The 26,450-nt window shown below is 46.1% G+C and overlaps 1 protein-coding gene across 3 annotated transcripts in view; it reads left to right on the top strand.

Moving 5' to 3' along the window:
* Positions 1-26,450, top strand: part of PITPNM3 (PITPNM family member 3) — a 129,639-nt gene that overhangs the window by 28,112 nt on the left and 75,077 nt on the right. For 2 of the 3 annotated variants that reach the window (XM_037809585.1, XM_037809586.1), the window contains 2 exons: positions 6,805-6,900; positions 17,198-17,305. In XM_037809585.1, the coding sequence (XP_037665513.1) occupies positions 6,805-6,900; positions 17,198-17,305 (204 nt within the window). The remainder of the gene's footprint in view (positions 1-6,804; positions 6,901-17,197; positions 17,306-26,450) is intronic. The other variant, XM_037809587.1, reaches the window with a different exon arrangement.

Below are 26,450 nucleotides of genomic sequence, written 5' to 3'. Positions count from 1 at the left end.
CTGTTTCCCTAGTGCCAAGCACTGGACTGGACACTTTGGTAGATGGTCTTACTTAAATCTCTCAACTGTGAGTAAGGATTATGGTAGTCATTTTACAGATGAGAAAAGCGAGGCTCAGAGAGGTTAACTTGCTTCAGGCCATAGACTAGTAAGTGGCAGAACTGAACCCAGATTTGTGTTGCTCCAATGCCCACACCTTAACCTCCTTGCTAAATGTTCACCAATGGCTGAGAGGGGATTTATGTGTGTGCGTTTGTGTGTGTGTAAGAGAGAGATCATGGGGGGTGGTGCCTGAGAGTGTGTGTCTTGAAAATCATCTTAGGAAGGTTTGGGGAGACTCACCTTCTCTGAGGAGTGTAGACACACACACATACACTCATGTACTCACACAGCTGTGCACAGTGATGGATGCTTGTGTAATACTAGACACCTCTTCATACACTTAGATTCTCATGGAGACCCATGGATACCCAGAAGCTAATTTGTAGACCTGGTGGGCAGATGGTTGTAGGGGGAGAGCTGAGCCCCCAGGGCTGTCCCCTACCCCCCACACACCCAGGAGCCAGGACAAGGCCTCTGGCCCCTTGCCCAGCTAGCCAGCAGCAGATGGAGGCTCAATATTGGCCAAAAGCAAGTGATGGAGAGAGAAGGAGACCTAAGACCTCCACTCTGAGCTCTCTTGGATTTATTTTTATACCAAGCATGGTGGTCCAGGGCACACACCCTGTGGGTGGACCTGGCTGCAAACCCTGCCTCCATCACTTACTAGCTGAATGACCTTGAGCACACAGCATCACACTTCTGAGCCTTTATTTTCTTGGCTGTGAAGGGGGCCTTCATTGTCCCTGCTCCACTGGGCTTCCTTAAGATGACTTTGGATAACGTCTCTAAGCAGCTAGCAGTGTCTGACACACTGTAGGCAATCAGAGGTTCGTTTTTATTGACTTATTCATCAAAGGGTTCTTGACTCTCCTCTGGTTAGGGCCGTGTACTGGACTCAGAAAATGCAGAGAAGGGTAAAGCCCAGACCTGCTGTCTGTCAGAAGGGGAGACACCTGAAGAGAAGTCAACCCCTTCCATGACAGGTATCGGGGTCGGCAGCAAAAGCACGGCTCACACAAGCTCTGATGGAAAGACGATTCACTCACACAGAGAAGAGACAGAGCACAGTCAGCCTTGCTAGTGGGCATCGGCTTCCCATAGCCAGCAGGTTCTCGATCCGAGGCTGACACAGAGAGATGTTCTACACGCAGCACCCCTCTCTTGTGTTTTTACATGGTAGGGGTGGGGCCCCGCACAGATACACCAGCGAGGTGTGAGCTGGATGTCATAAAACATGCCCAGGAGAGTCAGCCTGCCTCCAGTGAAGACTTACATATGCTCAGGACCATAGGGGAAGGAATGTCCTGGCAGCCCCTTAGCTACTAGAAGACTGTGATTTATCCATCCAGACCCACACACCTGGTCCTGAGCACAGTGTGTATTTGTGGGTCCCAGGGAAAGGTGGCAGGCTGTGCTAGGACCATCACCTACCATACCCCCCTTGAGGACCTTCACCCCGGCTGTTCTGGGGTCACCGGTGCCCTTGTTCTCTGACTCTCAGCACACTGTTTGCCCTTTGACACAGCTGAATTGCACCCTTTACCCTCACCAGGAGCCTTTCTGACCCTTTTGGGCATCTGGATTCCTCTCTTCCTTGAAGGTCCCATGCTCCCACCCACAAGATGCCATACCCTACCTGGTCTGGCTCCGTGTCCTCTCCCATGTCATCGAGTACCTGATTCCCCCTCTACCTCTGGGCCCCAACCACATGGGCTTCTTTCTGTCCATTGGACATACTATGCTCATGCCCCGCTTTGCCCATGCAATTCCGGCTTCCAGGAATGTTCTCATCCAAGCACCCTGCCTTGTCCATCCCACATGTGTGTGTGTGCATGAGCAAGTGTGTACATGCGCACACACTTAGCATGCCTGACTCTTTCCCATTATTCAAGCTTCTGCTCACCTGGTGCCTTTCCAGAAAGGTCTTCCCCTCAGAAGCAGATGCCTCCAAGGACACTCTCTCCATCACTATTTCTTTTTTTGAAATGTGATGTGCTAAAAAAAAAAATCTACATGCTGGAGGAAGAGATGAAGAGAGCATCTCTCATCCAGAAGCCAGGTAATGGTGGCACTTCATTCTTAACATATCCGGCTACATACGTTCTTTTTTGTACAAGAAAAGAACCACACCACACAACCTGTCCAGAAGTTGTTTTTGGCAGCTCCAGCCTGAGGGAGCTAGGACCTGGTATCGTATTTAAACAAATGTCTAGTATGCGCTTAAGAAGCAATGCACATGCACATCTTGAAAACAAGGAGAATAACAGTAAACAAGGTAAAATATGCATTTGAAAAGAAATTCAACTCTATATTTTGACAACAAAGGAGAGTCACAATAATAAGGTAGAGGATCTATCTGAAAGGAGAGTCAGCTGTACTTTTGAAGAGAGAGGGAGACACGTTTGCAACGTGAGTTCAGCATTTATAATGAAAACAGGTGACAGACTTCTTTTGATCAGTGGGGCCAGCTCCCCTCGTCCCTTTCCCTCTGTGGATGTTCAAATCCACGTGTCTTTACTGTCTTCCCTTTGGGCTATAATTATTCTGTAAGAGACCCTTGAGGACAGTGGACATGGTGGAAACCAGGAAGTGAGACATTTTATTTGCTTCATAGCAGTTGCCACTGCTGAAATGATCAGTGCTGTTTACTTGTTCTGGGTCTGCCTGCTCCTAGCCCTCTGCAGAGTGTGAGCTTGTGAGATCCCCTCTCTGCCACCCTGTCCCTCGTATTCACCACTTGTGTCCCCAGCATCTAACACAGTGCCTGGTGCAGAGGGGACACCCAATAGCCCATTATTGAATGAATGTTTGTGTGGGATGAGAAGCTCCCTTTGATACCCAATAGCCTCTTCTCTCCCCATCTCTAGCTGGGAGAACATTCTCTGTCAAATGGAGCCAAAACGACCTCCCTGTGGCCTTCCCCTCTGGCCCCAGTTTGCCCCTGGTATCTACACGAGGACTAGCTCATCACATATGTTATCAGAGGAACCCAGGATGATGGTGGCCCAAATGGGGTGGACACAGCGGGGATGGTGGGTGAGGCATACGTTCTCCAGCCCTCCTCTCTCCCTCAGGCTCCAGCACATGTGATTTGCAGGTGGGAGGTTTTTGTTCTTGGGTTGAGTGAATATTGTACATGTTTGGGGGCCACTGTATACAGAACTACTGCAACCCTGCCGTTCAAACTCAGGAATCAAATAGATTTAGAATAATCCTCAGATGACTCCATCGCTATTTAAGTCTTACTGCTCAATCCAAAACACAGGGACTGAGTAGATGAGGATAATATGACTTCCCTTCCTACCCAGACTCTTGATTCTCAGAACTGGAATAGATTTGGAGAGCATAGCAAGAGATATTTGTATATATCTATTAATATAGTATGGATGGTAGTTTTTTTTAAAAATAACTTTAGCATCTGTTGATGGAGAAAACATAACATTAATAAAAATTCAGGAAGAATTTTAAGTAACTGTATTTTTGGGATCATAGAAGTTTCCACATGCATTTGATTTATACTTAAGACTCTTCATTTTTTTCACTATTGTAAGTGATATTGTTTTTTAAATTTCAAGTTTCAATTTTCATTGCTGGTATATAGGAATGCGATTGACTTTTACATATTTCCTTGTATCATGCAATTCTGCTATACCTACTTATTAGTTCCAGGAGTTTTTTTGGTAGTTTTTCTAGAGTTTTTGTTTTCTGTATAGACAACTATGTCATCTGAGAATAAAGATAATTTTATTCTTCCATCCTGTTCTGTATAACTTTTATTTCTTTATTTTGTCTTATTGCACTAGCTAGAATTTCCTCCACATACATTTGAAAAACAGTCCCATATCTATGTTAGAAATATGCAGTTATGGTGCATCTGGATCCTCAGACTCCTTTGCAGTAAGTTCAGAGTATGTGGGTGGGAAATGGCTGAGCCAGTCTGTCATGCTGCCACACTGGTGGGTGAGGGTCAGAAGCTTAGAGGATAGAAGGTTCCCACAGGAAGCATGGGACAGGTCCGGCTTTGCATCTAGAGGTGACTCCCAGGTCAGTGCTCCCTGCGCCCTCTGTCTTTTCTGTGTCTCAGAATGGGCTTTGTGTCTGCTTCCAGGCCATGGAGCAGAAGCTGGGTGTGTGTCTGGGAGTTTGTGGTCGGCAGGGCAGGAGGCACAGGAAGGCAGGCTGTGTTCCTGAGCTGGGCTGGGCTGGCTTCTCTCAGGAAGACATTACACTCTGGGAACTGGGCTCCAGGGTGGCAGGACGTGGATGGTGAGCTGGGGCTGACCCAGGTTCTCAAGGACTGCATCTCAAGATGTGTCCTGGTGGTTGCTGAGAGGATGCCCACCTGTCACTTGTTTATTGACATTTACTCTATGCCAGCAGACTTAGTTAGAGTTGAAAGTTCCCAAGGGACAGTTCAGTCAGGTTTCTTATTGTTCAGTGAGGAAACTGAGGCAGCAACATTGCTGGTACAGAAACCTAGATCTCTGTGGGGACATGGTGGCCAGGGCTGAAGCTCTTGGCCTGGATACTTGTGTTCAGAGGATGGACTCTTTCCGGCTGGGGGAGGGGAAGCCCCAGGAAGAAGTGCCCATGTGCAGGGTGCTTTTACTGCAATTCCTTGACAAGTATACAGTCTAAGATGCAATCAATTGTAAGATGCACCTTTATTTTATTTACCCCTGAAAAAGAATAAAAATAATAGTTAAAGCATTACACAATATCATGTAAGCTGTACTCCAATTTCAGAGATGTTAAAATGTGAAAAATGTTCATCTTAGAATTGATAAATTAGATAAATTTATAAAATTAATGATCATATAAAATTGTATGTGCTTTGTAAAATCTAAAAGTTTCCCCTGCCTGTTTTCACCAAATTCCACTCCACAGAGAAAATCTCTAGTGTATGTCCTTCCAGACATTTTAAGCAACTGTATGCCTTTTTATATAACAGATATTGTCATTAACGCTTGCTATATGCTAGGCACTGGGCTAAGCATTCAGAGGCATTTTGTTTAATCCTCCCAAGAAGCTCCTGAGGCAGGAATGAGCTCTCCCTACTTTATAGGTAAGGAAACAGAGGCACAGATAGGTGAAGCGACTCATCCAATGTCACACAGCCTCTATGAAGCAAGACCTGAGTGTGAATCCAGGCATCTTAAACCCCAGAGCCTGACCTCTAAAAACTAACATGCTGTACCACATATATAAATATAGTTTTCAAAAATGGGATTAGAAGAAACATACTGTTATGGGACCGACCTGCATTTTTTTTTTATTCTAACCACGTACCATGGCATCTTTCCATGTCAATCAATACACACAGAGTGACCTCATCCTTTTAACAGTTGCAGAGAATTCCCTTGTATGGTTGATCATGAACTGATGCAGCCTATCCCTTATAGATGGACAAGTTTTTTTGGTATTGCTGGAACACTGAGATGGCCAACTCTATATCGCCATCTTTGTGTACTTCTCTGATTATTTCCTCAGGAAAATTACTGGGTCGATTTTCTCCTAACACTTTTTTGGCTTTATTTTCTATAATTAGACTTTAATCCATCTGCAACCCCTAGCACTTCATGTGTCCCAGAGGCATGTGGAGGGGTTCCTAGGTGTGCTGGATACCAGCTGGTTCCACGCCATTCCCAAAGCACCTGAGTACTGGGGGCTCAGAGAAAGGTGGTGGGAGGGGAGGAGGGAGGGAGGCTTCCGCCTCTAGGTCAGTCTCTGGCCTCCCTCTGCCTGGCCCTGGGGCAGGAGCTGGGTTGGGGTGGAGTTCACAGCTAGGGGTCATGTTCTCCATGTGTCCTCGATCCTGTGGGCTCTGCAGGACCTCAGCCCCATGTGCTGGCTTCTATAGATATTAATAGTAACAGTGGCTGCCATTCCAGAGATCCACTACCTGAGCACCCATTATTTCTGATCCTGTGAGCTAGGGATTGATTGTTGTTCCATTACATAGATGGGGAAAACGAGCCTATGGGATGGTAAGGGAATTGTCACTGAGGCAGCTAGTGGCAGAGAACGGGCAGAGCTCAAACTCAGGTCCCCTTTTCTTAGCCCCAGCCTGGCCTGTTCTTGTTATGTGTAGTTGACCTTACTAGTGCTCACCAGGATGTCTGGTTCTCTCCTCTGCCACCTGTTGGTGTGCATGGCCCTGAGACTTGCTTAGCCAGTGAGGTATGACCAGAAGCGTTTCACTCCTGGGCAAAGGCGTGTAAGACTGGGTGTGATTTTCTGTGCTCTGCTCCCCTGCTGCAGCAGACCTCATTGTCTCGTTTTGGGATTTCATTTTGGGATCACCTTTGGGAGATGACGATGAGCAGAGTCTCTTTCCAACCTGCGTGTGAGGGAGAAATAAGCCATAGTTGTTTTACCTTGGCAGAGTCCCTTACCCACCCTTAAGCCATAGTCCCTTAACCACCCTTAAGCCACTGTTGTTTTACCTTGGCAAAGTCCCTTAACCACCTCCAACCTCAGTTTTAGTTCATGCCTCGTGAGCACAGTGGCTCCTGTCCTACAGAGCCTTCTCAGGGAGGTATTTGGGGCTTCAGTGAAACATGGCAGTGTGAGGGCCCTGTGAGGTGCTGATGCCACAGAGGAAGGGGGCAGGGGTGTGCAGAAGGCTGCCAGAGAGGGCTGTTCCTCTCCCACATGTCCTGCATGGTGTCACTTGGGTAACGGGTGTGTTCCCTTTGGCAGGTGGCCCTCCCCCGGGCGGCGGTGCCCCCTGGCACCTTCGAAATGTCCTCGGCGACTCAGTGGAGAGCTCAGATGATGAATTCTTTGATGCTAGAGGTGAGTGAACTGCATCCTCACATCCTTGGCCGGGTGACCTTCTAAAAGCCCCATGAAGGGGATCCCTCCTGGGGACTGATGTCCCTCCCTACTCTTACTTGGGGCTTACTTACCACGTTGTGAGTTTCCTGAGGGCCAGGAGTCAGCGTTCATTAATTCACTCCATGAGATATCTGCTGAGTCCCTAATATGTGCCCGTAGCTGTGCAGGGGGCTGGGTAGCCTGTAGTAGATCAAACAGGCCCAGTCACTGCCTTCCACAAGCTGACAGTCTAGCAGGAGAGGCAAAGCTTAAACAGTTACACAAAGGAAAAACCAGGCTCAAATGGAGAAGAACACCATCGAGTACAAGTATCAGGAGTTGTGAGAGAATGACGACGGGGCACCCGGTTTGGTTTGGGTGAGGAGGTAACTAACAGCCTCTCTGCAGACCTGAGGAGTAGGGGTTGGCTAGGTGGAGAGCAGAGAAAGAAAATTTCAGAGACGAAACAGCAGTTACGCTGGTGCTGAAGTAGAAAAGACTGGGCAGCATCCCAGGAACTGATGGGAGGCCGGTGTGTCAGGGAAGGAGGAAGCAAAAGGGAGGGGGCTGTGAGATGACGCTGCAGGGCCTGTGCCCCTGATCTGGTACCTGGCTTTAAAGATCAACCTCACAGGTAGGTGGGGAGCCAGAGTGCAAGTGGGGCCTGGTGGAAAGACAGTTGCAGACGTTCAGGTGGGAGACGGTGGCGGGCAGAGGAAATCAGTTCTGCATCCCAGGGATTGGTGCAAAACCAGCTCACAGTGTGCAGGGAAGGGCGGTGCTCCAGCTGGGACTGAAGAACAAGTGGCATTTTAAGAGTTGGAGAAAAGGGGAGAAAATGGGGTGAGCCTTCCAGGCAGAGAGGTCAGCCCAGGAAAAGGGTCAGAGGTCACATGGAGGACAGGCACAGGAATGAGAGGCTGAGGCCATCTGGAATTTAGGAGACAGGACCCTGGCAAGCTGTGCTCAGCTGTGTGGGAGTGGGTGACAAGCACCATGACCTCCCCCCCAGTCCAGAAGGGTCCCCAGTTCCCACCTGGCCTGCTGGGCCCCACTCTGGGAATTCCCCAGATGTAGGGTATTGACTCACTCCTGAGACTGGTCCAGCTTTGAAATGCCCGACAAACAGGGAAGACATCTGGACCAGGCACAGGTCTTTCCATTGATTTGCTCTGTGACCTTGGGTGGGTCTTTCACCTTCTCTGGGCCTCCATTTTCCTATCAGATCAGTGCCTGTAACAATGGGGAGTACCCAGTTTTGGTGGTTTTCAGGGAAGCATGGCCAGAAGGTGGGAAGCTGTCCTGGCTGGAGGCTCCCCCTTCTTGACTCTGGGCTCTCTGATTCCAGCCCTAAACTAGGCCTTTTGGGGCCCATTTGCTGTCTCCCGGTGGCATCTGATTGGAGTGGCTGCTGGAGCTGAGTTTCTCCATAGCAACGAACCCACAGTATGACAACAACGGCTTCAATATTTTGATGCTTATAAAACTTATTATTTAAAATATTTTTGCAGTTCATCAGAGCTCTGTATTACCAGATGACGGTGGTTTGCTGCGTGTGGCATCTGTGGGTGTCCCGCAGGTCAGCTCCCTCCCTTGGGGGGCCCACTCACCTGCTTTCCTATTGAGCTGCCCAGCTGTGGACACTCCCTGCTTCCTCCCTGCTGACCACTGTCTTCCTCAGCCCCCCTTCGCTCTCTGTCCTCCCCTCCTATGATCTCACTACATTTTTGGTGATTCCCAAGTTGGCCTCATCTCTCCTCTCTCTTACTGGTTACCCACCTTCTCTTCTGGTCTTTGTCTCCTCTCCTACCCCTTTTGATAACTTCTTCCTTTCCTTCTCTCCTCTGTCCCGGGATCTCAGACCTGCCCCTTCCCTTGCCTTCCACCTCTCAGACCCTCCTCACAGGATCCCATGTGTCTGCTCTCTCCCTCCCCATCTCTCTTCTCCCAGACCATTTTGGCTGCAGCCACAGGACTGGCCCACAGGCTGTTGGGACCCTCTTTACTTACAATTTGCCAAGTCCGACCTCCTGTCTGTTACATGCAAGCTCCCTGGACCAAGGCCTTTGCATGTTTCCTTGACTTGAGGCAGTGAGAGGTGATGTGTGCTTCCATCTCTGCTCCCAGAAACCTGGACTAGACCCAGCCCAGCCAGCTCCTTCAGTGTCTGGGGCCGGGCTGTGGGTGTCCGGGTTCCTGGGCCTGCCCCAAATGGCCACCATCCTGGCCTGTTCTCCAGCCTAGGCTGAGCCTCTCCACCCTGGCCCGAGTTTGAGCTCTGACCCTGCCCTTTGGTGTGGGCTGTGCCTTCTGCCTGGGCCAGGCCCTGCATTCTGCTGCCTCTGCAGGTCCAACTGCAGTGGTAGTGGAGTCAACCTGTTAACTAACTCCCAGCCCCACTTGGGAATCAGCACCGGCACCTTCTCAGCTCCCTGGGTGTCTCCGGTGACTTCTCAGATGATTCCTTTGCCACCGTGAATGTCCATTCCAGTGGTTCCTCTGCGTTTGGTGGTTTCCACAGGCTGTGGGAGGAGACCCTTTTGGGGTGTCCCTGAAGAGACCAGCTGGGTACCACAGCCAACTCCTGGACTCCACAATGGCCTGCCTGGTCATCCATTGTCCCCGAAAGCTCCTGAGTCTGTACCCTCTCCTCTGCCCATGCCTCTGGTGCTGAGCTCCCACTCCCCACCCCCACCCCAACTGATGCTATTTTATTCATGGCAATTATCAATATAATTTCCTTGCTTGTAAATTGTCTTCCCACTCTCCACCTACCACCACCAGGGAGCCTGAACCCCAGGACTCACCCTGCATCTGTCAGGGGCACCAGCCACCCCCGGGCCTGCTGCTTTGTCCCAAGGAGTTGGCCTCCTCCGCAGGGAGTGTTATGGACCCAGAGACCAAAGGATGAGAAATCAAGGGATGTTTAAGCTGGAAGATGGCACATCACTGGGTGTCAGCCCTGAACAGGCCCTCAGAACATTATCTCCTCCTCCTTGATTCACTGATGGGAAACTGAGGCTAGAGCATGGATGGGACCTCCCAGGGTCACCACCAAGGTGGAGAGGAAGGGCTGGAACCTGGGAGTTTAGGGTCCAGGCCAGGCCTTTTTCTTTGACTTGTTACTGAAGTTGGAACCTTCCTCCTTCCCTTTCTTCCTTAAGCACCAGCCCACTGGCCCAGGACTAGGCTTACTTGGTGGGACAAGAGGCCCTCAGTGCTCATGGTCTGGCAGCAGAGGGGAGACTCTTAGGCTCTGGGGGGTTCTGTTGTGTGTGTGAGGATGGGGGTGGGGTGGGGTAGTCTCCCAGGGGTATGAAGCTCTCTGGGTCCATAACACTCCCTGGGGAGGAGGCCAACTCCTTGGGACAAAGCAGCAGGCCCAGGGGTGGCTGGTGCCCCTGACAGATGCAGGGTGAGTCCTGGGGTTCAGGCTCCCTGGTGGTGGTAGGTGGAGGGTGGGAAGACAATTTACAAGCAAGGAAATTATATTGATAATTGCCATGAATAAAATAGCATAAAGGAACAGACACTTCATCAAAGAAAATATAGGAATGGCAAATAAGCACATAAAGGATGCGACATGTCATTAGTCATTAGGGAAATGGAAATCAAAACAAAAGTGAGATACTAAAACACACCCATTATTATGGGCTAAAATTAAAAAGACTGACCAGAGAGTGGAGGAGCTAGAACTTTCCAACATTGTTCATGGGCATGTAAAATGGTACAGCCATTTTGGATAATAGATTGCAGCTTCTTAAGAAGTTAAACGTACACCTATCATAAAAGCCAGAAATTTCACTCCTAGGCATTTACTCAAGAGGAAAGAAAACATATGTCCACACAAAGACTTGTCCATGAGTGTTCACATTTATTTCTTATAGCCCCAAACAACCCAAATGTCCACTGACAGGTGAATGGATAAACAAATTCATGGCTGAAGCCCAAAATGATTGTGCTGAGTGAAAGAAGCCAGAACTCCCAAAAAGGGTTATGATTCCATTTACATAAAACTATAGAAAGATACAGCCTAATCTATAGTGACAGAAAGGAGATTAGTGTTTCCCTGGGAATGAGGAGTGGTGGAAGAGAGGGATTAAAAAGGGGCATGAGAAAACTTTGGAGATGATGGATATGTTCACTGTTTTGATTGGGGTGATGGTTTCATGGGTATATAAATACATCAAACCTTACCAAATTTTACATTTTAAATACTTGTAGTTTATTGAATGTCAACTGTACCTCAGTAATGCTGGTTTTTAAAATGGGGTGAAAAAACACGAGAATGTGATGGAGCGACTGCAGGTGACGGTAGATTGGATATTTAGAGAAGAAACTCAGAGGAGGTGGCTTTGAGCTGAAAGCTGAATAACATGAAATGAGCCATGTGTGGATCTGGGTGGGGAGAGTGTTTCAGGCAGAGGGAACAGCAAGTGCCAAGCTTTTACAGCAGGAATGGATGGGCTTGGCATTTTTGAGCAACAGAAGGAAGGCTGGTGTGGCAGGAGTGAGAAGGGGGTGAGGGCAGGATGCCTGGTGCTGGTGGTTCACTGCCCCAGCAGGGAGAGGAGACCAGCCCCTTCCCAGGAGCCTGCATCACAGAAGGCAGTGGGTGTCCTCCAGGTGTACTTTCCTGTCTAGGTGGAAGGTTGAGCCTGGGGACCCCTGTCCCTTCCCTGCAGGAGGCCAGAGATTTGGAATTCACAATCTCTAGTAGAGAATGGACAACCAAAATGGAAACATGCCTGGCCATTGAGTGTATGAGCTCCTCAGCAGAGGGTGATGAAGATTGCTGGGTGACAGGTGGCCTGGCCAAATACTGTAGGTAAGAAGGACTCCGTAGGACAAGGAGGAAAGACAGAGCTGTTGGGACACTCCATATTTCATATGGCTCCTGGCCATGAAATGCTACATTTAAAGAGTAAAGGAAACTCACCATCCCTGAAAGGATTAAGGCTGCAAGATGGGGGTCTGAGCAGCCACCGTGGCATCAGATATGTTTAGGATGTGGTTGGGTATGGCAAGCATGGGTCACTTTCTGATGTGTTTCTACAGCAACATTTAGAAAATATCAGGCGCAGCCTTAACCTTAACCTTCTATTTAGATGCAATGAATACTCCAATTAGAGAAGTGTTAAAAGCCACCAAACATCTACGTACAAATTGAGGGCACCTATCATGAACATTAACTGTTAGACAGTAGATTTAGTGGGAAATGCCTTGAACTCACAGGCAGGAGATTTAAATTCTTGCCCCAGCCCTGACCCTGAGATGCTGTTGTGCAGCTAGGCAAGTGCAAAGCGAGAATGCTGGACTTCACCTCCAAGGCTCTTTCAGCTCCAAGAGTTCCATGAAGCTCTCAAATGGTCTTGTAAGACCCTGCTGCCAATAGTGCCCAAGTCCATTCCCTCCCTTTGATAGGAAATATTTGTTTTCTTTTAACTTCCCCCCAGCATCTAAATAGCAGCCCCCTGTGAATATGCACAAACAAGCCAGGCCCTGGGTTTCCTCCCTAGTTTCAGGAAGGAAAATGCTGGCAGGGACCGGGGGCATGGTGGTGGTGATGGAGCCAGGGTTTGTTTTCAGGACACATTTGGCCCTAAGTAGCTTGGTTAAGAGCAGAGCATGGTGCTCCTCCCTTGGCAAGGGGTGGGGCATTCTCCTGGGTTGGAAGCTCGGACTTCCTGCCTCCCTGTGTTTTGCCCCTCTCTTCTGTGTCCTCTGTTCCCTTGCTCTCTCAATGCCCAGCACTGGCTGATGCTCCCTTGATTCTGCCTGAGAAGAGGCCAGGGGCCTGAGGAGCTGGACCCTGCATTGCAGAGAGTCTGCTTGTTGCTCTGAATTTCCAGGTTTCCCAGCAAGTTCAGACAGTCCAGGGATAAATAATCCCATTTTACAGACAGGTGCTCTAAGGCAGAGAGGGTCAGGTCTCCTGGGAATAAGGGCACATGCCAGGTCTTCTCCAATATCTGGGCTTTTGCTGTGATCACACAGCCTTCTGGTGGGGTGGGGGGAGGAGAGGAAGGGGGAGAGTGACAGGTGCAATCCCAGAGGAGTAAGGGAGAAGGAGAGGAGAGTGGATGTTCTCTGGGGATTTCATCAAGGTTGTTTTCATCAAGGCTGTACCATTGATTGGCTTTCTGCTCTCAGGCAAGTCTTGTCACCTCTCTAAGCCTCAGGCTCCTCATCTGCAGGCTGGTGTGGATAGAATTATTTGCCTCACATGTTGGAATAGAAGGATGTCACTGTGGGAAGGTGGGTGTTTATTCTTGAACAAAGAAGCCATCACAGAAGCAAACCACAGATGTTTTCACTGACACCTCCCCCCCACTTCCTGTGCTTTTCTCCCCACTGGGGAAAAGGCAGTGGAAAAGATAATGCCAAGAAACCAGCTTCTGGGACTGGGCTGAGCAGGGACCTCCACCTCATGAAGAATAGAGAGTGGTGGTGATGGCCATGTTAAATGCAAGTGAAGGTTAGTGAGCTTGTATCCCAGAGGCCCCAAGACAGTGCATATTTAGGTCTTTGGAAAGATGGATGGTATTGGACAGGCTGTCTGGAGAAGGTGACCACATCCTTGGCTCCATGAGCTGGAGGTGATGCCTTCCTGGCATGGGACAAGGAGATTCCCTGTTCCAGAGTCCTGTGGGTCCAGCAGAAACAGAGGCCCAGGGTAGGAAGAAAGGCCTTATTGGTTCTGGGAGTTGTGCTTACAGGGGTGTATCCAGGCTTTGGCCTGGGTTGGAGTCAGTTGGGGTTCACGGCCATGGCTGTGTCTGGAGTCAAGGCCAGTGTTGTGGTTACTGTCTCAGCCATGGGCTCATTCTGGGGTGGGGACTGGGGCTCAGCAGAAATGAAGTAGTTGCTGAAACTATGTCGGTTCCAGAGTTCACCGGCGATGTGAATTAGCATGCAGGGAACAGTCACCAGAAGATGAAAAGCAAAATCCATAACCAAGACATTTATCCAAGATGAGCCCTTTGTGGCCTCTGGGGGCCCTGCTGGGAGGTGCGCACTACAATGCAGGGAAGCAGAGCAGAGAGCAGTGGCCAGCCCTGTGGCTCCCTGGTTTGCTGGAACGATTCAGAGAGGAGCGATTTCTGCCTCTGCTTCCGTTGTATGTGCGCATGTTCCTGCTGCCACTCAGGGAACAAGCCCGTTGTCGCCAGAGTGGACAATCTGCAGGCTGAGTGTTGAAAGCAGGGGCAGAGGAGAGGCCCAGAGGGAGAGAGAGGCAAGGAGAGAAAGCACATCTGAGAGATGGGTAGAGGGGGTAGCCTAAGAGTCAGGGATGCGGGTAGGGGGCAGGGAGAGGGAGAACGTCAGGGTAAATACACGAAAGCAGAGAGAGGGAGAGGGAGCAAGAGAGACCCAGAGAGAGTTTAAAGAAAGACAGTGATCCAAACGGAGAGGGAGAGAACCCAGGGAGCAAGAAAGACATGCGTGGGAGAAGGGACCCAGAGAACATGAGAGAAGTGGAGAGAGGAGAGACAAAGAGTGGGATGGGGGAGAGCAAGGGCGCTTGGACGAGGTCCACCCAGAGGGAGAGAGAGATGGGGCAGAGAATTCCTGAGAACCTGAGGGAGACAAAGAGAAATGCAGGAACCAAGAGAGACAGAGATGAATAGAAACGGATCTAGAGAGACCAGATCAGAGTGGAATGGGGCCAGGCATAAAGTCTGAGAGACATAGTGGTAGTCTGAGAGAGAAAGAGATATCCAATAGAAAGACAAAAAGACCAAGAGGAAAAGAGAGTGAGGAACATACACATAACTAGGAAAAGGGAGGGAAAGAGACTGAGGGCCATACAGAAGGACCCTCAGGGGTCTCATAGCCTCACATACACCCAGGAGAGGGTTGATTGCATTGTAGACAAAACAGGAGCTAGGAAGTGCTGAGCCCCTGCTGCATACCCGATGCCAGGCTGGGGCCCCAGCTCTCTCAGCTCACCATGTCAGTTAGTTACTATTGTATTTTCCACAAGAATGGATTCCTGCAGGATTGAGACCATGTGCTCAGGAATTCATTCATGGTAGAATGAATGTTGTAATGAATGAATGAACGGGTAATTGAACCAGGAAACCAAGGCACTCAAAGTTGGCTACTGGCTGATTCCCATTCTAGAGCTAGGATGAGAATGTCATAGGAGCAGACAATAGTATGACTGGAACCAAGAGTGAGTGTTGGGGCATAACACCACATATGCTTATGTTGTTGGTAGTGGTGGTGGTGGTGGTGACGGTAATGGTGATGGTGGTGGTGGTAGTGGTGGAGGTGATGGTGGTGGTAGTGGTGGTGGTGTTGGTGGAAGTGATGGTGATATTCATCATCGTGTGATATTATCTTTGTGCTCTTACTATGTGCTAGACAGTCTGGTAAAAGCTTTACCTGCATTATCTTGTCAATTATTTGATGTAGGCACTACTACGATATTACTTCATAGATGAGGAAGCCAAGGCTCATAAAGCTGAAATTACTTCCCTAAGGTCATAAAGCCAGCAGATGGAGGATCCAGAATTGGAAATAGTCTAACACCAGAATTGAGCTCTTAACTCCTTCACAGTTCTACTTCCCAAGAATAATATTACCTTATATGTGTTCACAGTATCTTGGTTTATGTGGTTCTTTCAAATTTACTGTATCATTTGGCCAAGCATCAGCTTTTTAGGAACAGTGATTGATCCAGATTTGTTATTCTGCATTAAGGGATGAGGAAACAGGAGCAGTGGTTGAAGGACAAGGACAAAGGCAAAGGCCTGCATGTAGCAGAGTTTGAACTGAAACCCAGTACAGAATGCACATACCTATGCCTGGTGACACTCCAGATGGAACATGCCGGGCTCAACAAATTATGTATGTGGTGCCTGGCCAGAGTGTTAGGCAGCTAATATATGGTGTCCAGGGGAGGCCATCAGGAGGGCAGGATTTAAGGACTCTTGAAGCAGTATATCTGGGTTTGAATCCTGGATCTAGCCAGTGACCTTGGGCAAATTACTTAACTACTCTATACCTTACTTTCCCTATCTATAAAATGGAGATAATAATAATCAGACATTTTTATGCTGTTATGAGAATTAAATGAGTTAATATTTGTACAGTAATTATAACTGTAGTAAGGGCTTGATAAGTCTTGTTAAATAGGTCAAATAAATATAGAGGAGGTGTCTCAGCCAGAAATGGGGAAAGGACTATTGAGTGATACAGTGATTCAGAACGCTGGACAGCTCCCAAGCTTCAGCTCCACCATATTGGTTCCAAATGTTCTGTAAAGTTCCTTGGTCGTGACATGGACCTCACCCCTCTCATGGAGCTTTGGGATTCTCCTCAACACCATTTGATGTCTGAGCTATAAGGCAGGGCACACAAAACTCTTCTCCAGGAGGGCCCACAGGGAGGAGCGAGAGATTTATTATGGAGGGAATGTCCCTTTCCAGAACCAGGGACTGCACCAAATATGTCTTGTGGATGTGTGGGACCCAAGGGCTTGTGTTCAGTGTGGTTGGGAATATTGCTCCACTGATTTCTCTCAGAGTAGTCACTAAGCTCAGGCTGGGAAAGGATAAGATAAAGACAGGGTTTCGTGGCGGAGTGGGAGAGGACGGAGGCATTAAGAGGTTCATAAGGTTGAGATATGGGCTCAGGGTTTTACACAATTAGAAGACTTACTTAGAAAGAGAAGGCTTTTACTCTTTTGGCTACTCCAGAGCTGCTCCTGTGCCACTCAAATCTTGGTGACTACTTACTTCTTAGGTAAAGAAGTAACCATAATTGGCTCTCATCTTCTCAGCACCTTCTGTGACCAAGACCCTTACACCAATTTCTCATTTAATCTTCATAATAACTCTGCTATTGTATTAACACATTGCTAGTTCCATTTTATTGATGGGAAAACTGAGGCTCAGAGGAGTCAAGTAACTTACCCAAAGGAAAGCTTCCAGTAAATGACAAGTTTTTACTCTTTCTTCCCAAACACACATTTCAAGAAATGCTGCCCTCAATTCTAGGAATGGAGCCTCCTATGGGTTTGCAGCCTCTGTCATGAATGCCCTCTTGCTACTTTCTTTTACTGCAATTTGTAGAAGTCCAGTAGGGTACAAGAGAACAGTTAAAATCTCCTGAATGTTTCTACCTGTCCATAATTAGAGACACTTTCAATAGTTGAAGTCTATCTCAACTCAAATGAAGAAATAACTACTCCCTCATATATGAGCTCCCATTAGGATTATCTATACACAACCCTGCATGCTTATGCACATTTCTGCTTCCCCCATAGAGGAGATGGCTGAAGGGAAGAATGCCATCCTCATTGGGATGAGCCAGTGGAATTCAAATGACCTGGTGGAGCAGATCGAGACTATGGGGAAACTGGAGGAGCATCAAGGTGAGATTCTGTTTCTCCAGTGATCTGAGTGTGTGCATATGTGTGTGGGATGGAAGGTTGAAGTGCTAGTAATTTAGGGCTGGAACTTGGGTCTTCTTTGAGGAGTGATTGATCTGGGTCCTTCCTCTACTGGTTTCCCTGAATTCTGAGTTGCAGGAACACTCATGGGGACTTCTGTGGGGGTTTCTGTGGCAGAATAGCTCCAGAGTACTTCAAAAGAGTTTCCTTTATCTGTAGAATAACAACCACAGTAGTATTTGCAATTAATAGAAGGTGTATGGGTCCAAGCTTCTTGAACTGTGAGAGCTGTGGGTTTAGAATGTGCTGGGATTAGGATCTGCTAGAGGAGCCTTTGAAAAGGAGCAAGAGTTGAGGTCTAGAGGGAGAAGGTTAGCAGTAGGGATTTGGACTTCCTTTGGCTGAGTTGTTGAAGCAGAAGTATGTGGCTTGGGCTTTCAGTGTTTACCCTTTTATACTCCCATCCATCTGTCCATCTGACCATTTTGCCTCACTAACAGAATGCTCATTGAGTACCTACTGTGTCTAAATTCTTGGCTGGGGGATCAAAGGTGATTCAACTGAGAACTCTGCTTTGTGATGTGTGACACTGTATAAATCAGGAAATAAGAGGATCAGAATTAAGGTAAGAATTGTCAGGGCTCAGAGGGGAGAAGCAGGACTTTTAGAAGGAGGTAGGAGACAGGATCAAGGAAGAGCTCCTGACGGTGAAGCTGTGGAGCAAGACTTTGAAAGCAAATGGATGGAAGATGTGTCTGAGGAGATCATAAAATCTGAGATGACATATGGAGAAACTGAGGCTCAGAGAGGGACTGTATCTGATTAAGTTCACCCTGGAGCAAGGAGCAGAACCAGGGCTCAAACTCCATCTAAGTTGTTAACTCTGTACCTGTTACCCTGAGGCCAGTTTTTTCTATCTTTCTTCCCCACCCTACGTACCACTCTGCCTACTTACTTCTACATCTCCTCTTCTCTTTCTTTGCTTGGCCCTGTCATTCCTCCCTCATGTTCTAGGAATGTTGGTGACTGGGCAAGATCATCCCATCACCAGGTGTTCATTGAGATAGTCCTGGCCCAGCCCAAGAGAATGGCTGTCTTGGTGATGGCTGTATTGCCCCTAGCTTCTGCTCCTTTTCTTAGCTCCCTATCCTGCCTCCTTGGTTCATACCCTCCCCATGCCAAGGCACCCATCCTGAGAAATGGGCAGGCCTGAGATGATTATCCCATTTTACAAATGAAGAATGTGGTGCTCATAGAAGCTGCATCTTGCTCAGGTTCCTCAAGTAGGTGGGAGCATCAGGCCTAGATTCCTAGTTTCCTGCCAGTCCAGGGCTTTGTCTTCCAAACTTTCCCCTTCCTGGGCCAGTGGAGTGAAGCTAGGCAGGGTTCTGGACCCTAGCAAAGTCAGGCCCAAGAAACTCAGAGTCTTAAAGAAAGCACCCCCTAGCCCACCATCACACCCACAGGAAAAGCAGGGTCTGAGTCTGATCCTCAAGGCTAGGTCCAGAGACTTTTACTCAGTCTCTATAGCCACATATTTGCAGAAGGTCCCTTTAACTGCTGTTACTTTCACTCCAGGAACCCTGGAGGGAGGCCAGAAGTCATGGATTTCAGGTGCTGCCCCACACCATGCTTGGTAGCCATGGAAAGACAAGCCCAAACTTATAATCACCACCCATCTGGCCATCCCTTCCCACCCCCTACCCCCCACTTGTCTGCCAAGAATGTATGACTCAGACCCAGTGTGAGCTAAGGAGGAGGTGAGTGAGAGGCAGTGTGAGCTGGACGGGCAGGGGAGCTGTCAGTGGAGGGAAGGGGAGAAGGAAGCAGTGGAGGCTGATGGTAGAGGTGGGAACTGTGGCTTTGGAGTCCAGGAGGTCTGGGTTTGGACCTTGGTCCTGCCACTTCATGGCTTTGTGGTCTGGGAAAATCACTACACCTCTCTGAGCTTCAGTTTCTTCACCTGTAGGGTGGGGCTAGTTAAAAGGTTGTGAGGATTAAGTGAGATAATACTTGTGAGGTACATTCAATAACCAGTAATCCATATAATGATTGAAATGATTGAAGAGGAAGAGAAGCATGTGAAATCTTGCACAGGCACAACCCTAACACATGCTTCATGATGTTCATGAGAGATTGAATTAGGAGCAGTGCTTGCGTAAGTCCAAGAATTGATGCTGTTCCCTGTGTAGATAGAGCTGACACTCCTGCCTCCTTCAGCTTGCCTGCCCTTAAACACAGCTCTCACTCCATGGTTCATGCCCTGGCCAATCATATTTCCTCTATGGGTGTGTTCAAGTTTTTTGTTGGTGACTCCCAAGTCTATCTCTGGCCAAGACATCTTTCCTGGGCTCTGGACTTGTATATCCGGTAGCCTCCTACTTGCCTTCATCCGAATGTCCCTGTCTTGGTTTGCCAGGCTGCTATGGAAAATACACACAGTGGGTTGGCTTAACAATGGGGATTTATTGGCTCATGATTTGGAAGGCTAGATGTCCAAACTTAAGGTGTCAGTAAGGCTGTGCTTTCTCTCCAGTCTGTAGTGTTCTGGTGCTGGCTTGCTGCAATACTTGGAGTTCCTTGGCTTGCATCTCTGCCTTTCAGCTCATGGCAATTTCTCTCCCTCTTGTGTCTGCTCTTCCAGTTTTCTGCTGATTTTCTGTTCCTTCCTGGGTGGCCTTCTCCTACTTACTTGAACATATTCAAAGATACTACTTGCAAATGGTTTGGCACCCACAGGAGTGTGAATTAAGATTAAGAACATGTCCTTGCTAGGGTACATAATTCATTCTACCACAGTCTGCCCTCTGGATCACCAAAAGAGATGTTCTTCCCTCATGCAAAATAGCTTCACTCTCTGTGTAGCCCACCTCAATCCACCTTAATCCTATTAGTGGAGTTCTTTATAAGTGGAATGGAATTCAGACACACACATAGAAAGCCAGTGGAAGCAAGAAGCTTTCTCTGTGGATCTGTGAAACTTACAAAACAAGTTATCTGCTTCCAAATACAATAATGGGACAATCATAGGATAGATATTCCCATTCCAGAAGGGAGAAATTGGAAGGAAAATCAGGGTCACAAGTACCCAGCAAGTCTGAAACCCAGCAGGGCAAACTCCATTAAATTCCAGGTCTGAGAGTCATCTGTGGATTGATGGACTGTTTTTTGGGCCTGGTGGAGTGGCAGCCCCTTCCATGCACTGGGGCAGTGGCTGTGCTCTCGCTGAACACCAGGGTCTGGGTCCCACCCTCTCCAAGAATTGTGGTATTGGCTGAACTCTCCCTGAACATCAAGACGTCAGGCCTGCTCCCTCCAAGTACCAGGACAGAAATCTCACCCCTTCCAAGTGCTGGGGTGGAAATCCTGCCCTTTCCAAATCTTGAGTGGAAGCCTCTTTCTTTTGGCCCAAGGAGAGCTCTTTCATCCAGACCTGTGCTTCCATGGTTCTGTCCTTGAAGTCATTTTTCCTTCATTTTGTCCTATCTCTGTCCCTTTTAGTCCAGTTTGGGAGTACTTCTACTTGTACAAAATTCTCCAAAACCTTGTCAGTTCTGCATGCAGTTCAAGGGGGTCCAAACCACCAGATAAAAGGATTTTCCACAGATCTTTCCTAAACAATACATTCCGAATCCTGACTTCCTCGGAGGTGGTTGAGTGGATCCGTGAGTCATACAGCCAAAATCCTTAGCAAAAGTTGGTTCAGCTAAATCCTTGCATGGAGTCCTGTTCTCTGGGAATTCACCTCCTGGGAGCTCATGGAGGGCCCTGATAGAGTCACTTCTGGCCCTAGTCTATTTGGATAAGCTGAGAATTTTCCAAACCCTCAATTGCTGGTTTCTTTGTGTTTAACCAATCAGTCCTCAGTTTATCCCTTTCCTCTCTCATTTTACTATCAGCAGCACAGAGAAACCAGGCTGCACCTTCCATGCTTAACTTCAAATCTTCTCAGCTAATTATCCAAGCCCATTGCTTACAAGTTCTGCCTTCCATCCAGTATCAGAATATAATTTTGCCCAGTTCTCTGCTACTATTTATAACAAGGATCACCTTTCTTCCAGATTCCAGTAACACATTAATCATTTCTTACTAAGGCCTCATCAGAAGTACCTTTAACCGCATATATTTCTACCAACATCCTGCTCCTGTTGGATTATGTATTCTCTAAAATGACAGAGACTTTCTCTACAGCTTTCACTTATTTCTGAGCCCTTACCACAAACACTAATATCCGTAATTCTATTGACAGTCTCTTCAAAGCAGTCTGGGCTTTTTGTACCACATGCCTCAAAATTCATCTATCCTCAGACCCATTACCCAATTCCAAACCATTTCCACATTTTAGGTACTGGTGATAGTAGCACCCTGCTTTCTGGTACCAAAACATGTCTTAGTTTGACAGGCTGCTATGACAAATACCACACAATGGGTTGGCTTAGCAAGAGGAATTTATTGGCTCATGCTTTGGAAGGCTAGAAGTCCAAAATCAAGCTGTCAGCAAGGCTGTGCTTTCTCCCCAGAGTCTGTAGTGTTCTGGTGCTGGCTTGCTGCATTCCTTGGGTTCCTTGGTTTGCGTCTCTGCCTTCCGCCTCCTTGTGATTTCTCTCTCTCATGTCTGCTCTTCTGCTTTCCACTGACTTCCGTCCTCTTCCTGTGTGGCCTTCTCTGACTCACCTTAACATATTCAAAGATACTGTCTACAAATGGTTTCACACCCACAGGAACATGGAGTAAGATTAACAACATGTCCATGCTGGGTGCATAATTCAATCTTCCACAGTCCCGAAGGTGATTCATGCACTACAACTTCCAAATGATGCTGATCTTCTTCCTCCTAAACCTTAATTATGTTTTATATTCCATCTTTCATCTCCTTAATCATGTAAAACATATATTGCCTGGGTACTTTCAGGCTGTTCTGTTATCTCTAGTTCTTTTCTTGAGGGTGCTAATTCTGTTCCCTGTGTGTGTGTGTGTGTATTTGCACACAAGTGAGATTGTGTGTGTCTGCTAACTGAACCTTATGGGTTATTTTTCTTCATTTAAAAAATTGTGAACTCATCTTGCCGCACCCCCCCCCCCCAGGTTTCTTTTCTATGGCTGTCCTATGAAAATATGAAATATCTTTACAGAGATAAGTCTTGGATTTGTTTCTGCTGGGCCTGAGAGTTTTGCTAATCTTGAACATTTTGTATGCTGAATTATAGTTTAGGTGTAAATTTGGACCCTACACCCATGTATGGCACAGGCTTAGGGTTTTAATTACTCATGTGTGACTTTTATCTTTTTCATTCTCTGTGAATGGTTTCTTTGCTGCATCCCCAAAGGAGTAGATTTTTTAGTTCTTTTTTTTTTTTTTTTTTTTTTTTTAAGTTCCTTTATGGAGGCACAGCCCTTCAAGGATTCCAACTATAAAGGGGTCTCTACTTTAGGTCCTCACCTCCCACAGGCTAAGGCCAAGTCTCTGGGGTAAAAAAATTGTGGCTCTCAGCTTGTAGCCTAGAACCTTTATCCACTGGACTCTTCCATGGGTCTCCTCTGTGTCAGGTTTTGTTTTTGTCTCTGGCACTTGTGTGTAATCTACTCTTTATTTTGAGCTTGGTTCTATATTTGCATTTTTGGATAATATATTGCACAGCACATTTATATTGTAATGGAAAGGGATCCTTTGGCATTAGCAGAGTCCACCTTACTTCTTGAATACACTCTCTTTGTAAAAACAAAAAGAAGCAGCAGCAGCAATTCAAACAATACTGATAAAATCCGTTTCTCATAAGTGCTTCTTCAAGGGAAGACCCCACTTAGTTTACCAGTGTGGAAGGTATCTCTCTAGGGAGAGACCTATTTTAGATGTTAGTGCTGCAACTTGCCTTTTTTTTTTTTTTTTTTTTTTTTTTTTTTTTTTTTTTTTACTAGTTAACGGTAGATCTTGGAGAGCTTTACAACATGAATAAACATAGATCCACACCATTCCTTTTGCGTATACTACAGTATTCCTATAATAGATTTACTATGATTTATTTAAGCATTATGTATTGATAGACATTAGAAATTTTCAGTATTAAAAGAATGCTTTATAGGTTGAAAGGTGTAAGCATTGAAAATTGTAATGGATACTGCCAAATCATTTTCCAAAAAGACTGTACAAATTTATATTCACACCAAGCATGAATTATGTAAGCTATTTACCCACAATGCTACCAGACTTGATGCTATGAAACTTTAAGAATTTACCTGACTGATAGGTAAATTGTTTCTTATTGTATTTACTTAATTGCTAGTGACATTGAGCATCTTTTTATAAATATGTTGACTAACCTTTTTCTTTTAACTGAATTTCTTGGACATACCTTTGTCCATTTTCTGTTAAGCTATTTGTCCTTTCTTACTGATCTTTAAGAGTTTTTAAAATATATATTCTGGATATAAATTATTATTCTTCTATGTATATAAAATATTTATCTCTAGAATGCCACCTTGCTTAGTTTTCTTATTAGTTCCAATAGTTGGTCAGTTGAGTCTCTTGGATTTTCTGGGTAGAGTGTCATATTATCTACAAATTTTAACAGTTATATCCTTGCCAATATTTACCTGCCTACTTCTTTTTCTTTTTTTTTAAGTCACATTGCACAGGATCTCTAGATCAATGCTGAGTAGCAGGAGTGATGGCAGGAGTGACAGCAGGCTTTCTTGTTTAACACTGACTGTAATAGAAATGTTTTTAATGCTTCACCAAGAGGTATGACCCTTGCCCCAGGATTCTGGAAATACCCTTCATCAAGTTGAAAAATTACCTCCTGTAGTTGTCTGCTTTCTCATTCTCAGCATTATTTGTGTCCAGTCTCCTCTCCTCCACCCTCTTTTCTCTCTCATTGTCTCTGTGTATGTATGTATGTATGTATGTATGTATGTATGTATGTATGTATGTATCTGTCATCATCATCAATCTGTCCATCCCTATCATCAGTCATCACTGTCATTATCATCATCATCAGTCTATTAGATGAAGCATATCAATACAGTTTTCTCTACCCTGTCTTCCGGTCTCTTGTTGACACAGTCAAATTTGCTTGTACATTCTTTTTCTGTTTTTCTAGAAATTTATGTTTTTAACACACATTTAAAAACTGGTGTTTTCTATTAGGATCTGGATTAAATCAGGGACTCTATCATAACTCCGAACAGGAAGGGACTTTGGTATGCCTTTTCTTCCTCCTCTTCCCAACTTCCTAACTCCCATGTTCCCTGCCCATTTGGTTCCAGATTGTTAGTCAATTCTTATTTCGATTTAATAATAAGTTTTGCTGCTTTCTTGGATGTGTGTTTGTGTGTGTGTTCTCAGCATGGTGGCAGCACTCCCCATCCTCTTCCTCTTTTCTTTCTCCTCCTTCTTCCTTTTCTCCTCCTCCTCATTCTCCTCCTCCTTTTCTTTAGCTAAGTTTATTAAAGTATAATTTACATTTGATAAAATTCACCCTTTCCCACTGTACTTCTTAAATCCCACGACTTCCTCTTGGATTTATTTTCTTTTCACTGGAATACCTTCTTTAGTAATTCTTTCAGGTAGGAACAATGGGTAGTAACTTCCCAAATCCTTGCATTTATAAACATGTCTTTATTTTGCTTTCTCATTTGAATGTGAGTTTGTGTGCATTCATAAGCATCTTCCCAACTGTCTTAGTTTCCCAGGCTGCTAAGACAAATACCACACAGTGGGTTGGCTTAAACAATGGGGGAATTTGTTGGCTCATGGTTTTGAGGTCAGCAGAGGCCCCAAATTGAGGCATCAGCAAGGCTATGCTTTCTCCCTGACAACGGAGGTGTTCTGGTGGTGGCTGCCAGTGAACCTTGGGTTTGGCTTTCCCCATCATGTGGCAATGCACGTAGACATGTCCTCTCCTTTCTCTCCCAGGTTCCGCTGACTTCCAGCTTTCGGCTACTCCCTGTGGCTTTCTCTTTGTAAGTCCTCCAGTAATAGGATTAAACCCATCCTGATTCTGTTGGCCACCCCTTAACTGGGAATAACCTCCTCAAATTGTCCTATTTCAGTGAGTTCACACCCATAGGAATGAGATTAAGATTAAGAATGTGTTTTTTTCTGGGGTACATAACTCTGCCTCACCAACTATGTTTGAAGATATTCATCCCTGGCCTTCTTGCATTCACTGTGGCTGGTGAGAAATCTGAGGTCAGTTTGATTCACATTCCTCTGTGGGTGATCTGTTTTTCCCTCTTCTTGAAGCTTTAATTTTTTTCATCTTTATTCTTTGTGTTTTGAAATCACAAACAATGTTTCTTCATGAGATTTTTGTTGTTGTTCTTCATTGTGCCTGCACTTGGTATACTCCTTCTTCATTATCATAAAGTTTTCTTTTTATTACTTCTTTAAGTGTTTCTTTCTCTCTCTTTTCTCCTTCCAAAACTTATAGTAGACAGATTCATTTATTTTTTTTCTCAATGAGGTGAGACATCTTAGAGTATAAATGCAGGTAATTACTTCCAACTGACCTAAAGTAAATAAAATATTCTGTTTAAGTGTTAAAAAAAAACTTTTCTAATCACATCTCAGCATGTCCTTCCTATTCTTATTTCTTGGTCTTTGCTGGGTTATGAAAGTATTCCTTGACTGTAACCTACAGCTCAACAATATTTATCTTCAGTTCTTTCCATTCTGCTGGTCAGCCTTTTTTTTAAAATTAACTTTTTATTGTGGTTTCATATCTACAACTCAAAATTTCCCATTTTAACCACTTTCAAGTATACAATTTAGTTGTATTAATTACATTACAATGTTGTGCTACCATCACCATCATCCATTACCAGAACTTTTCCATCACCCCCAAACAGCAACTCTGTACCCATTAAGCAATAACTCTCCTGTCCCTCTCCCAACTCCCACCCCTGATAATCTGTAATCTACTTTCTGTATGTATGAATTTACGTAATCTAGGTATTTCATGTAAGTGGAATCATATATATTTGTCCTTATATGTCTGGTTTATTTCACTCAACATGATGTCTTCAAGGTTCATCCATGCTATAGTATATATCAGAACTTCATTCCTTTTTACAGCTGAATAATATTCCATTGTGTGGATCTACCACATTTTGCTTATCCATTCATCTG

Source organism: Choloepus didactylus, chromosome 18, assembly GCF_015220235.1.
Source record: "Choloepus didactylus isolate mChoDid1 chromosome 18, mChoDid1.pri, whole genome shotgun sequence".
Taxonomy (NCBI): Eukaryota; Metazoa; Chordata; class Mammalia; order Pilosa; family Megalonychidae; genus Choloepus; species Choloepus didactylus.
This window is presented reverse-complemented; position numbering and strand designations above follow the sequence as displayed.